Source organism: Eucyclogobius newberryi, unplaced genomic scaffold (assembly GCF_026437365.1).
Source record: "Eucyclogobius newberryi isolate DKJ021-1_F unplaced genomic scaffold, fEucNew1.0.hap1 SCAF_2, whole genome shotgun sequence".
Taxonomy (NCBI): Eukaryota; Metazoa; Chordata; class Actinopteri; order Gobiiformes; family Gobiidae; genus Eucyclogobius; species Eucyclogobius newberryi.
In genome coordinates, this window is record NW_027315834.1 from 34,691,228 (window position 1) to 34,704,957 (window position 13,730).

Here is a 13,730-nt window from a genome sequence, read left to right on the forward strand (position 1 = left end):
CAGGAGAAGACGAGCCCAAGGAGCCGCTCCGCATGGGTCTGTTTGGATATGTCTAATTTGGAGAAGGGCGCGAGCAAAGGGAGAACAGGATCCTCTGTGGACCAGCTCAGGAGTACCAGACCCCATCTGATCTGAGGCTGGTATTTAGAGCCTGCCAACACAATATTACCAAAGTGATGTTTTTCAGAGGAAGTAGTGCAAAAAACACCTTCTTTCTATAATTATACAGCTAAAACAAAACACCTTTTTCTCTGGAAATAAGGTCAAATCTAAATCGCCGTTGCTATTATAAACCAAAGGGGGGAAAAATGTCTTAATTCCACCATTAAAACTTGAAAACAAACAAGATCTATGAATACACCAAAACCAAGACTTGACTTTCTTAATTAGAAATTATTGAATTGCAAGATATTTTCAGAAATTTGGTGTAATTCAACATACAGTTACTTTTACGTACTCGTCCTGCATCTCTGACCATCCTGATACAGACACGGGGAGGATGTTTTCACAGTTGCTCACCTTTTACCAGTTTGGAGGCTTGTCGGTTGCCGTGGTTACGCTGCTGGTTGCCGCGGGCAGCATCTTGTCTCCTCCTCCTACCGGTGTGAGAGGATCAGCGGGGTTCCAGGCAGACGGAGCAGGTCCCAGTGAGGTCTGGGCCCGTCTCAATAACGACAGAGCCTTGGTTTTGTGAGAGTTATTCTGAAACTCACCCCTCAATGCCCAAAATGCACAACATATGTTTATTGTGTGGTCAAATCTAGCATTGTATCTATACATTACGGATGTCAAGATTATTAAAATAATAATCATGACAATTTTAGAAGCAAAATTAAGTATTTTAATTAGATCTATAATCCCAAAAATACACCTAATTGTAAACTACTTTAATATCTGGCTGTTTTTTTTTTCACATTCAATTTTGTAAAGCTGGTCACAAAATTAGCAATGGGAATGAAAGAACATAAACAATTTTACTGTTCTTTGGTCACAATCTCAACAGTTTCAATAATCCTAACACAAAAATATTGTAACGTCCCTACTGGACATGTAAGAACTTTTGACTTCATTGACTTGAAACTTTGTATTGGTTGCTGTAGGGCGTGCAATTAACCAAACCCTTATTTTTAATGATAAGCTTTGTTTTTTTAATTATTGAGAGTACCAGTACAACAGCCAACCCAAGCCAATCAATTTGCAGAGCAGAGTTCAGACTTTGGAGAAATAAATTAAGATTGAAAGACACATTTATTGCCTTTTAATAAAACATAAAAATAATCAAATCAATGGTTGTGATAAACCAATTAAAAAAGGTTGTTTTTTTTCTTTTCATATGTTCCTAGCATTTATAGCAGTTATAAACACTACTCTTCTTCTTCTTTGGTGTGGTTGCTGTCCGAGTGTTACATTACCGCCACCTGCTGTAGGTGTACGTCTTAGACTTTAGACTTCATTCTTTTCTTCATCTTCTTCTTTATGCTATCCATACTCTGCCAGGCTTAAATGTGTGATTGAGTCCCATTTCTGACAATTTGCTGAATGTCCGCCCCGCTCTTCGCCCCCATCTAATAAACTGTCCCGTCTAATAAAGTCAACGCAGCTGTTTCTTGATTACAGCAAATTTTTTGTGTGGATGTTCAGGGGCCCTTGTTGCGAGTGAGACGCTGCTAACATCATCCTTCATTAGCACAGGGAGAAAAGGGAGAAAAGGGAGAAAAGGGAGAAAAGGGAGAAAAGGGAGAAAAGGGAGAAAAGGGCGGAGGAGGGAAGAGCCAAAAGAGGAGAGTGAAGTGTGCGTGATATGCGCGCGGGCCATCAGATCTGAGACACATTAGAAGTTACTGATGGAGTGAAGAAATCCCAGCGGCCCGACTTCAAAGGCAAGTGCCGGTTTTTGGAGAGAAAATAAGGACAAGCGTTAAAGATTCAGAGGAAGTGCAAAAGTTGTCTGCGGCTTCAAGAGCGCCGTCACCAGATCTGAGGCTGCGGAGAGGGCGGGTGCGGCGTGAGATTAGAAAACGGCTTTTGATCCACATAAAACACGCCCGGACGGTTTACCTATGCAGCAGCATGTGGGGGTTTGTAGTGAACCACTGCGACCTCTGCGTCTGTCAGAGCCACGTTCAGCCACCGATTCTGTTACTGCAGAAGCGACTGTTTAATCGGCGTGTTTCCCAGCGTGTCAAGGCTGAGTTGTGAGACCAGTCCCGGGTAGATTTACAATGAGGGGAAGTAGTTCATTACAAAAAGACACAAGCTGTAAATCACTGCCAAAGCCACCATCAACTTCGGGTCAAAATGTGTAGCCAACAGGTACAACTGGTCCATGCAGCGTGTGGAGTATCAGTCGGTTTAACGTCTCTGTAAATCTCTGCCGGTATGAATATTTTTCAGTGACCCAGTTACTAAAGTTTTTTTTTGCTTTATAATTTTTTTATTTTATTTTACATATACTGTACAACAAAGACAATAAACAGGAACAGCAACAATAACAACAAAAACAAGAAAAAACAAAACAAAAACAAAAACAATACATGAATGAAAGAAACAACCCACATGCACACACACATAACATAAATAAATAACTAAATAAAAATACAATTAACAAGAGTGAACAGAGTGGCTCGTCATTGTCTGTGTTATATCAGGATATTTCCCCATCAGTTAAATTTTCTTTCAATAGTGCTATGACCCAGTTACTAAAGTAATAATTTGGTCTGTATCTCTGACATGAACTGGAGATGAATGAAAATCTGCGTTTTGTAATTTATACGTCGTTACTAATGTGGCGTGGATGCTGTTTTTCAATTAGATTCTTCGTGCAATTTCAGTCTCAGCCAGGATTTTGATTGCCCTCCACAGTTTCATCCATCATGTATCTCATTACGTGAAGATGAACACACCTGAATTGCCTGTTTTGCAGATTTACCACAGTGAAGCACGCACTCAGTCACCACTCCGAGCTTGCGCTAAAGTGCACGCACAGTCCATTTAGCAGCGTCTTCAAAGCAGAGCCGGTTGAGCCACTGCTGAGCTGTGAGCACTGTATTAAGTTTAAATAAAGGTGTGGACGACCTTCAAGCAAGGTCAGCTGCATTTCCTGCTCTAATAACCGTAAGTCTTCAAGTTGTGTTTGGCCTGGAGTGCAGAGCAGATGAGACACACACTTGGCACCTTGAGTTGATTAGATTGTAAATTTGATCTTCAATCAATTTTATGGCACTCTCTTCTCCCCAAAGTACAACATCTATGACGCAGCAGGGAAAAGTAAACGTAAAGGACAGTTAGTTAAGGAGGTTTTACTGTCTGTTGATGTGAGCGTTGCATTTTGTTGTACCAAACACTTCATGATGTATTCATCTTCTTCTGGTCACCTCAGTCAACAACACTTTGCTCATTGTAGAAGAAGATTCAGTTGCTCAATTACTTGTTGAAGTAGCATCACAGCCTTTTAAATCAAACACCACATTTTAAAATATTTAGAATATAATTTAAAACAGATAGACAATACAAGTTTAACCAAGATACAAACCAGGACTAGTCAAGAGAAAAAAACACAAATAACTGGTGGTCTTTATTCTGTTATTATAGTCTCAACGTCTCATTGAACTGCTGATAAACCGCATGTACCACCAGCAGAGGCCCACAGATTGAGAACCGCTTAGTGTAATGTCCAGACAAGCTCGCACTGTTTTTGCCGATGATATTTTCAACTACAGAGCGAGACATCACATAGTTTGCTTCTCACCCTCATCTCACTTTCCGCCCCGTGTGTCTCGTCTTGTTTTGCCGTTATTATTCACAACAACGAGGGCTAGTTATTGCAGGAGAAACAAGGGAATATAGGAGTATGCAAATGATGTTGTGTTGCAGATAGGACATGAATACAGAGTGACCGCAGTGAGTGACCTCTGTGCTTTTCACCTCTCGAGGGATTGGTGTGACAAATATGTAGTCGGCTGCGATAGTGGAGATTTCAGCACCATAATAAGTGGTCAGCTCCCAGGCAAACGCACACAGAATGCATTCAAATAGAAAGTATTCAAGTCTATAAAATATAATTATGCAAATAGTATGCACAAAATGGTTTGTCTTTGTTTTCTATTATAACTAAAACAGAACATTTTAGTTCCATTATTATGTGTCAGTAGATTTGTGACATGAACCATAATTCCTGGACTAAATGAATGAGTGTTTCCCATTAGATAACTAACAAAGATCATTCCTCTTTATTTCTTATGACCAATAGCTGCCTGTTCACGTCGTCTTGATTTGTTCCTGGTTTGAACTAGGGCCGGGAAATACTGAATAGATATATAAACTGAATAAAATGGCTTATAGTAGTTGTAGAAAAGGTAGGACTGCACTTTAAAACAGTATGCAGAAGACTACCTTTTTCTACAATACATTTGAAACCTTTTAGTAATGTTTCATGACCAAAAACTATTCACACAATTAATCTGTGCCATTTAACACAAAAAAAGAATCACATTTCTTTCTCCAAAGTCTGACCTCCTCTCCAAACCACATGCTTTTAGTGACAGAGGATTGTATGTAGATCTCGCGATTCCATATAATTGATAATTAGACATGACTGAACCTCAATCTTTTGATTAATTGTTCAGCCCTAGTTTGAACCCACTTTTGTCCCAATTTTGATGAGGTGTAAACGCACCAGATTACTCACTAATTACAGTTATAATTGTAGAGTTGTGTATCACAGAGTACCACATATCACATGCAACGCTTAAACCACCACTACAAGCACAATGGTTTCTTTAAATATAGTTATTTTAATTATATCAATGATGTCAACTGTATAAGATAAAAGTTGTCCTTCTCTAAAAGCAACAAAATGCTAGTGCTGCCAAATTATATGATATATTGCAATCTGTGATATCAATACAGAATCTCCCCTTAAATATATCATATGTTGTCACTTTCCTGTAATGAAGGACACTGAAGTGCTGCTCTGTCTTTCCGTCTTCCGTCTGCTCACAGTTTCTGATGCGTACTGCTGTCAGAGAGAGGCGTTAATGAAGGGGCTGTAGTATGACTGTACCGCAAGACGAGTAGGTTTCAGCTCACATACTTGGCACTGTGGGAGTCGCTCTTCTAGCCTTCTGCATATGCTCGTTTCTGCCCCAATTAACTCTCATTTCACCGACGGTAAATCGCTGTCACCACTATGTGCACCGCACGAGCCACTGTGCTGCACCTGAACTCTGCCACGTGTTGAAAAGAGGGTGACTGTGTGGACAGCTAGAGACAGTTTGAGCATTTTAGTGCAGGGCTGTAATTCTTAGCTCTCCTGGGATGTCCTGTGCATAATTTAGTCGACTGAAATGGGAGGGTGTGGATTAGCGCAGGTGTAGATGAATTGACACAAAAGCTCACAAAACTACAACCGCACGAGCGTATGTGCAAAAATAACACACACAGACGTACTAGCACTTGTAAATTCATTGTTGATTGAATTAGACAGGAGAGGACAGTGTGAAATGGGGAAGACGTGCGGTAAATGGTCGGAGTCGGGATTAGACCTCACGACACTGTGGCCGGCTGCACGTAATCTGCATTTTAAAAGAGTAAAATAACCCTGCTAACTCACTCCCTGCCTTCGTGTCTGTTTGAATCCTTATAATCATGACGACTAATAGAAATTTTGCTTCACTATTTATTTATTCATGTATTTATTTGTATAGGGACTGTACGGATCTGTAAGATATTGTGCAAGTATGACATATTATTATCCATTTACCTGCATTTCGGACACATTTCAGACTCCGGTGTCCCTGTAAATAAGACCGCAGCGAATGGATCAACAACTAAAAGAATTACCAACTCTTTACATACATACATACACAATTATTCAACGGTAAGAACATTTTACTGCTATACTTTTTACTTGCGGTCGTCCATTGCGATCTCTAGGTGGAAAATAATGGACATGAATGATGGATGAGAATATTAACTAGTACTAAAGCATCCACCCAGCCCTGTGTCTGTCAGTGTCAGCAGTCAGACTAATGTAGCCGAGTAGAGTCCTGCGGGAGGCGACAGAGAGCGAGCCTCTGTTATTGACCTGTCCCTCCCCCTTGTCCCTGAGAAAGGTCCCTGAATGAGCTCGGTAACTCCATCTCCACTGAAGTACTATTTACTAGACATTGACAAAAAAGCATTGCAGTTTATTTCCTCATATTGATTTATTAATTAATCTTTGCTGCGACGAGTTGGCCACTGTCCAGGGTCCACCCCGCCCAAAGTCACTGGGATAGGTTCCAGTCACCCACGACCCCGAAAGGGAACAAGCGGTAGAAAATGGATGGATGGGTGGATGGATCTATTAATTTACTTATTTTTTTTCTACTTTAATTTGGCTTTTCAAAAAGGGGGTGGGGGGAATCACAATCTTAGAGTTTGGATCAGGATTACACTTCAGTTAATTCATCTTAGTTCACAGCTTTATAAAAAGAGTTCACACTTTTCTGTGATTAATTAAACCAGTCACACACACAGAGCATGGCAGAGGTGTGGACCAAGAGGAGGAGAGGATGGAGAAGCATTTTATACACATTATAGTTCATTTATCTGGGTTGTGTCTGGGGCGATAGAAGCTGGGAGGATGGAGTTCATTTACCAAAAACGGATATAGCCATTTTTAAACTTTTTCATGAATTATTAACGGTTCTCAAGAAGCGATGGAATAATAATTGTATTGTACCGACATAGATTTGGCTTTTAAAAACACATCATTTGCAAGCCTTTTTTTTAAATGGCACTTATCCGTTTTTGCAAATGAACTCCTCATATGCGTCTGTTTGTTACAACATCCTGATAAACACTCAAAGAAAAACGCTAAACACTCTATCTTTATCTTTTTGTGTTTGTGTCTCTATTTTATAGATTTGTGTATTGTATATTTTACAAATTTAAATTATATTATATTATACAAATTCAAATAAAGTATATTTAAGCCTGTGATGACACATTTTGAAGTGCAATATATTGCTACAGAACTCTTTTTTTTTTACATCTACAATATCAATTAAACTTGAGCAGCCAAAACAAATTAATAAAACATGTAAATAGTTTGTACAGTATATCTAATTGTAGGTCATAGAAGTAACACTTATTCAACTCAACACAGTTCAAATCGTAACATAAATACACAGAAATAATCATAATAAAAGTTTACCCACTAGCGCAAAAACATGATAAATATTGTGCCAGAAAAAATATTGTTCTGTATATTATTAACTGAACGATAAGTCTTGATAGTAATTATGACTGGCCTTTATATAAAAAAACAACAAACAGGTTTCACATTACAAACATATGAAAACAAACCCTCTTCACAGCTTTGTTAATATGTTGTGTTTGTAGTGTGGTTATTCCTCCATGTACTGAACTTTAAACGCTGTGATTTAGAGTGCTGCGTATAATCTTATGTTGTATAATTAATGAGGCTGTTGAATGCGGCGCTGAATGGATGAGAGGAAATGTACGGCGAACAGTCTAACCTCGTGTTACAGCTGTGTTATCGTGTGAACTTACAGCGCGTTTTGCATATTTCTTCATCACCAAACACAAAAACTCTAGACGAGTCATTGTCCTCGACCTCCCGCGGTGGGTCTTTGAGATTTTCCGGCTTTGCAAACAGCAGCTGAACTAAAGAAATTGCATGTTGTTGGCTGAAAGATTTGATTTTTGTTTTTGTGCGTGTTTTGGAGACCGCGGGGGCTTTTTCAGTTTTATGCTCGGTCTGAAGCTAAATTAATGATGGGTGCATCTTGTGTAAAGAGGGGAGATTAACGTTTCCTATCAAAGGCAACACTTTTACTTATAGACACTGCTTTTTTGTGTCAGACTCAAAACAGCTTCCTGCAAATATCTCGCAAAACCAAGAAGTATTTTGATGTATTCACATGAGAATGGAGAAACAAACTCAGCCTCTTTGATCACCACCTCCATCTCTTCAACTTCAGCTCAGTGGGAAATGTGCCGTTGAGACTCGTGTCGTTATAAATACAGGAGCATTGTGAACAGCATAGAACAACCCTGGTACAAACATAGAAATGTATACATATACATACCGTATTTTCTGGACTATAAGGCGCACCGGAGTATAAGTCGCACCAGCCAAAAAATGCATAATAGGGAACAAAAAAAACGGAGTATAAGTATATAAGTATAAGCATGCCGGCCAAAACTATGACAAAAGGTGCGATTTATAGTCCGGAAAATACGGTATACATATATACATATATAAATCTTTTTCATTGTCAAAATATATATATTTGTATTATATTTGAGTGTCTGCGTGATGTCACGCAGGCACTATATGTTCTTGTATTTCACGTATTTTTGATAATTATATTTTCCATGATTTTCCATTTAGCCAGTTTCAACTCCTTAACGCTTCAACATGTTATACCTCATTACGATCGCTTTCACAGTAGTACGTGTGCTATTACTTTTGACATTTGAACAACTTGTACAGAACAGAATTGTGTAACAGAATTGTCAATTTTCCCCATTTAAAATGAATTTGGGCATTGAGTGTCTGCGGAATTCTTTAGACTTTATATTCTTTAGTTACAAACATTTCACACTTGATTTCAGTAGAAAGGACGAAGCTTGATACTTACTCATTTCAATTAAACAAATACAAAAGATAATAGATAATGGTCATTTCCAAAGCACAATACTAGTAGTTTCTCTAAAGCTACATAGTAGAAAAAGCTTCAGTTGTAGTCATCTGGACTCAGTTTGCTGAGTCCAGATGACTACAACTGAAGCTTTTTCTACTATGGAACACGCCTGGACGAATGAGGGATTACACCGACATATCTCTAAAGCTACCTCACGTCCACATTCACTTCAACAGTATTGCTGCTTTAGTACAGATTTTAGGTACTTCCCTCTTGTTTATAGGGCATGAATGAACGTTGCCTTGGGGGAGATCTTCAGTTGTAAATTGTACACATATAGTTTGATCTTGGCTGTTTGCATTTGGGCCCGCCTCGCTGCCTTCTCCTTGATTTATCGGGATCTTTACGGCGGCGGGTTCTTATTGTGGCTCTCTATGCCGCTTCACTGGCTTTGCCCCTCTGCTCCGTCAGCCTTTTCTCTGTGATAAGCCTCTCCGTCCAACACCGCTGCCCTCTTTGGCTCACGTTAAGGACTATTGACTTCTCCTTTCTCTCCCGCTCATTTTCAAGCGTCTCTGTTGTGGTAACTTCTCCCCAAATTGTTGTTTGTCTCTATTCATTGTTTCCTGCTGTGTCATTGTGAACGTTCTGAGGCACTTCAGGGGGGGATGTACTGTGTATAGATCTGTCCTTGTGTATGAGGGTACGGAAGAAAGCGTCCTACTATTTCTTTGTGTTCTCATTGTGAAAGTTGTACAGAACGCAGCAGGGTTTTTTGTGTTGACGGGGAAGTGAATGAGGCTGAAATGCCCATTTAATTTGCCGTTTGTTGTATAACTAAGATTTAAGCAACACAAATGTGAAATCAGAAGCATTTAGGACTTATTTTGGTAAAGAAACATGGATCAAAATGGACAAAAACAGCTGCTTATTGAACCGGTAGGATTCTTGTAGAGATGAAGATGAAGATGCACTTTGATTGGCAGTTAGTCGAGTTTATTTCTGATCACCCCAACGCGGCTCGACTACATGCCGTCCTGCCCTGATTGCTTTGCTTCCGTCCAGTGCGTTTCATTTACAACATTTATTACTGTATTTTTTGGACTATAAGTTGCACCTTTTTTCATAGTTTGGGCCGGGGTGCGACTTATACTTATATTTATATTTAAACTTATACTTATATACTTATACTTGTACTCCGGAGCAACTTGCACGTTACTTCTTATTTTCACACTTGCAACCGCATTTCATACTCCAGTGCAAATATGTTTTATTTTCTTCTCTATCATGCATTTTTTGGCTGGTGCGACTTATACTCCGGAAAATACGGTAATCCTTAGAGTGAGTAACGTGCTGTAAGACCCACCTCCGTGCTTGTGTGCAGGTACGTGTCTGATCCTGGGCTGCATGATCTACCCGGACGGCTGGGACAGCGACGAGGTGAAGCGCATGTGCGGCGAGCAGACGGACAAGTACACGCTAGGGGCCTGCTCCGTGCGCTGGGCCTACATCCTGGCCATCATGGGCATCATGGACGCGCTCATCCTCTCCTTCCTCGCCTTCGTGCTGGGGAACCGTCAAGACAGCCTGATGTCCGAGGAGCTGCTGGGAGACAGTAAGAGAAACATGTTTAGACTCGGATCTTGTGTAATGTGTAAATGTGAAATATCACTAGGGGTTTCTGCATTCTCCATCCTTCAAACAGTAATATATTCAGTTGTGCCGCCACTGAAGAAAGTGATTGATGGCGCATTTCTCATCTCAACGGGTCAACACAACATCTCCACGTAGGGTTTAAATAGTGATTTGTCTGGGTTTATCACATGGCATTCAGAAGATGAGTAGGTGCTGCGATATGAGACTTTACAATGATAACGCAACTGGTTTTACTGTCTAATGCACACACAAAAGGGAGAGAACAGTTTGATGTCACAGCCTAACAGTTATTATTTAAGTAGAGAAGTTACTTACTACTACTTTAATACTTGAATGCTATTTGTGATTGATTGTGTAAAACATCTATATAAGAACACAGAGAAATAGTCAGCAAAGAAAGAACTGCAAAACTACTTTCGATGCTCTGCAGAATTATTCCTGGTTGGTTGACTTCCCACTTGAGCTCTAAATTTTAATCAGGACGGGAAGATCAAAATACATCAGCGTTTGCCTCTGTAGCCACCCATTGTAACAGAGAATTAAAGCCCTACATGTTTTGCATCAAGACATGCATAATTCCCATTGTATTCTGCAGATTTCCCATTCACAGGCAAGTTCATTTGCATGCATTACTTGCTTGTCTCCATTCATTGTCCGGGTTAGTTTTATGATTTGAAAAAAAATGACAAACGGCCTTTAGAATTTGATGGAAGGACGGGAAAGGCAGCAGCGATATGAATAGAGATGACACAAAGCCAAATCTGATGAAAACCAATGAGTTGCAGTGAGATGAGAGGTTACATGTAATAATGCACCGATATTAAGGGTTAAGTGAGGCCTGGGTACGCGGACAGACATGAATTACTAATAGTTGTTTACACAGCTTGCTGCCAGCCTGTGGAAATGAATCACAGTATCTGGCAGGACACAAGGAGAAGCTGTTATGAGGCATCGAAGGCTTAAGGATAATGAGCCGCTGAACACAAGGTGACGTGGTAACTTTATCAGAAAGCATCTCTTATCAAGGAGGATAGTGACACCTGTCCACCAGCTTAAGAGGGATGTGGTGTTACCTGGGTAATCGTACCATGGTGAGCTAATGCTGCCACCTGCTGGTAAAACAGAATACTGCAAGGTTAAGTGTCAATAAACCCGTGTTTTTCCTCTTTCCACAGAGGCTGGGAATAATGCCATATAAAGTGGGCTGGCACTGGACACTGCTGGTAAATTTGTCTAACCCTGCTTAATAATACATTTTAAGTCCCTTTTTAGGCTTAGATTTCATGCAAATTATATAAATTACAATTTCACTGGCTATATTAAAATATATACAAAAAATACTTGTAATGACTCACCTACTGAATAATTTACTAATATTTTGTGTTGAAATTGCACATTGTCCTTTATTTTGTATTATTCAAATGAGTAAAACGCAATTGTTTAATTAAGCCGATTGGAAGATGAGGAGGCAATTTGAAGCTCTAGTAGTGCATCACATCCACTGAATATTTATCGTGTTTATTTTAGGATCTGTTATGTAAGGGCTACATTATGTATAGCAGGAGTTGTAACATCTCAACGGCTCAGAGACTACTTTTGATTCATTATTTGTGAGAGAAATGCACTTTCATTGGTCTTTACCTTTCAGGACATGCCACTTGATGCTCTCCTAATGCAGCTTGAAGCACCACCAAGAAGACAAGATCATTAAAGAGATGTTAAGGTGACTGAAATTACCTTTTGTAAAATAGGCTACTTGTTCAACACAGTGGACTTGTGGGTTCATCAAAACAGACTTGGTCCATCATCCCCTTTAACGAGTTGAGGTGACAAATGGATGGAGAGGAAATGGTTTCGTTGCTCCAGGACACTTGCTGAATTGGAAACCACACAAGAGCAGCAGCCGCTCAAATCGAATCACATCAAAACAGACTTTGTCACAAAGAAGGACACCAGCTCGACTTGGGGTCACAGCTTAAACCATGTTTGGATTTGACCTTTTGTTCACTAGCAAGACAAGCTTTGGGGTGTCTCAGAATCAGAATCAGGGGTGTAGGGGCTGATGTGAAGCTCTTGAGAGACGAGAGTGAAGTCGTCTTCATTTAGTAAATACATGTTTGATGTGGTGGAAATGACAAGAAAAACATTTTAATGCTTAAAGTATTTATTCTGTAGATCATATATTGTTGTATTTTTGTTTTTGCACTTTGTCTTGAATGGAAATGTACACTTTGAATAAGTCAAGCTAATTGTTCATATCAAGTGTAGTGTGCCATACAGTGTTTTGCATATGTTATGATGCGCATCAGACTAAAAGACAAGCAGTTAAATGGGAAAGTCTAACATGATTATTTACTCATCTCATTCTTTACATTAATTAACAAAAGAAAAGAGTCAATTGTATTCAACATTTTAGGCTTTAGTGTCACTTCTCTTTGTGAAAGTGCCTCCATCCTTTTATATGCCGTTTCTTTGGGTTAATTTACTGAAGCGGTGAAAAAAAAAAAAGATAAAATATAGGGCTTTTTGTACATACCTCAGATGTATTTCTACTCCTAACAACACCATGCAGTGACCAAATGCCCCACTTTTGTCTCGTGTGAAATGACACAGTGCTACTAACAGATTTAAAAAATGACGTAACAGATTTATATACATTATGTGACAATTAAAAAAAAGTTTAAATATTTAACTATGTCTCTGTGTTTAATAATCACCTGGAAATCTAGAATAGACTCAGATAATGCTGTGTATTGGAAAACATTTCAGCCTTGATACTGTGATTTGTGCTTAATGTGACACAAATATGCATGATACAGTTGTCGCAGTGAACAGTGCTGTAGGGTAAGTGAGGCTTGAACTCATTAGAAAGATGGAGCAGGGCCCGGTGGACTCACCAAAGCTGTCCGCGAAGGCTCCGAGGCAGCTGGCTCCACTGCTCAGAGCTGAGGGCCCATCTGCTCCAAACAAGTGCAGGCCACGCAGCTCCGAGACGCACACGAAAAAGGCTGGACATCGATGCAACAGAGGCCAGAACTGTTGGGAGTCAAGAAGGTACTCGGCACGGAGAAGTCTGAAGAGTTTGCCTTTGCCATCTCCACGAGGGGAGCAGTCTTCCTTCACAGACTTCAAGGTTTGCGGTTCAAGTGCAGCTCTAAACCAGGGAATGTTGATTGTTCCAAGGCAAAATACTGTATTCACTCTGCCCCAGATGTGGTGTGGAGATATAATATTGCTACAGAAAATATAGTGTAATGGAACTACTTTATGCCACTGACACATCAACAATAAAGTAGGATGATTACACAATATCCTTTTCCAAGAACTGCAATGTTAAGAAAACACAAGCGGCAATAAGTAAATAAATAGAACAATGAAACACTTCAGTTGGTGTGGATGAATTACCTTGTGACTTTCTAC

General features: G+C 39.7%; 1 protein-coding gene across 1 annotated transcript in view; it reads left to right on the forward strand.

Annotated features, from left to right (window-relative positions):
* Positions 1-12,936, forward strand: part of lhfpl3 (LHFPL tetraspan subfamily member 3) — a 34,224-nt gene extending 21,288 nt beyond the window's left edge. Inside the window, exons 2-4 of the mRNA XM_072455143.1 lie at positions 10,039-10,269; positions 11,486-11,543; positions 11,962-12,936. Of these exons, the coding sequence (XP_072311244.1) occupies positions 10,039-10,269; positions 11,486-11,508 (254 nt within the window). The 3' untranslated portion in view covers positions 11,509-11,543; positions 11,962-12,936. The remainder of the gene's footprint in view (positions 1-10,038; positions 10,270-11,485; positions 11,544-11,961) is intronic.
* Positions 12,937-13,730: the final 794 nt, after the last annotated feature.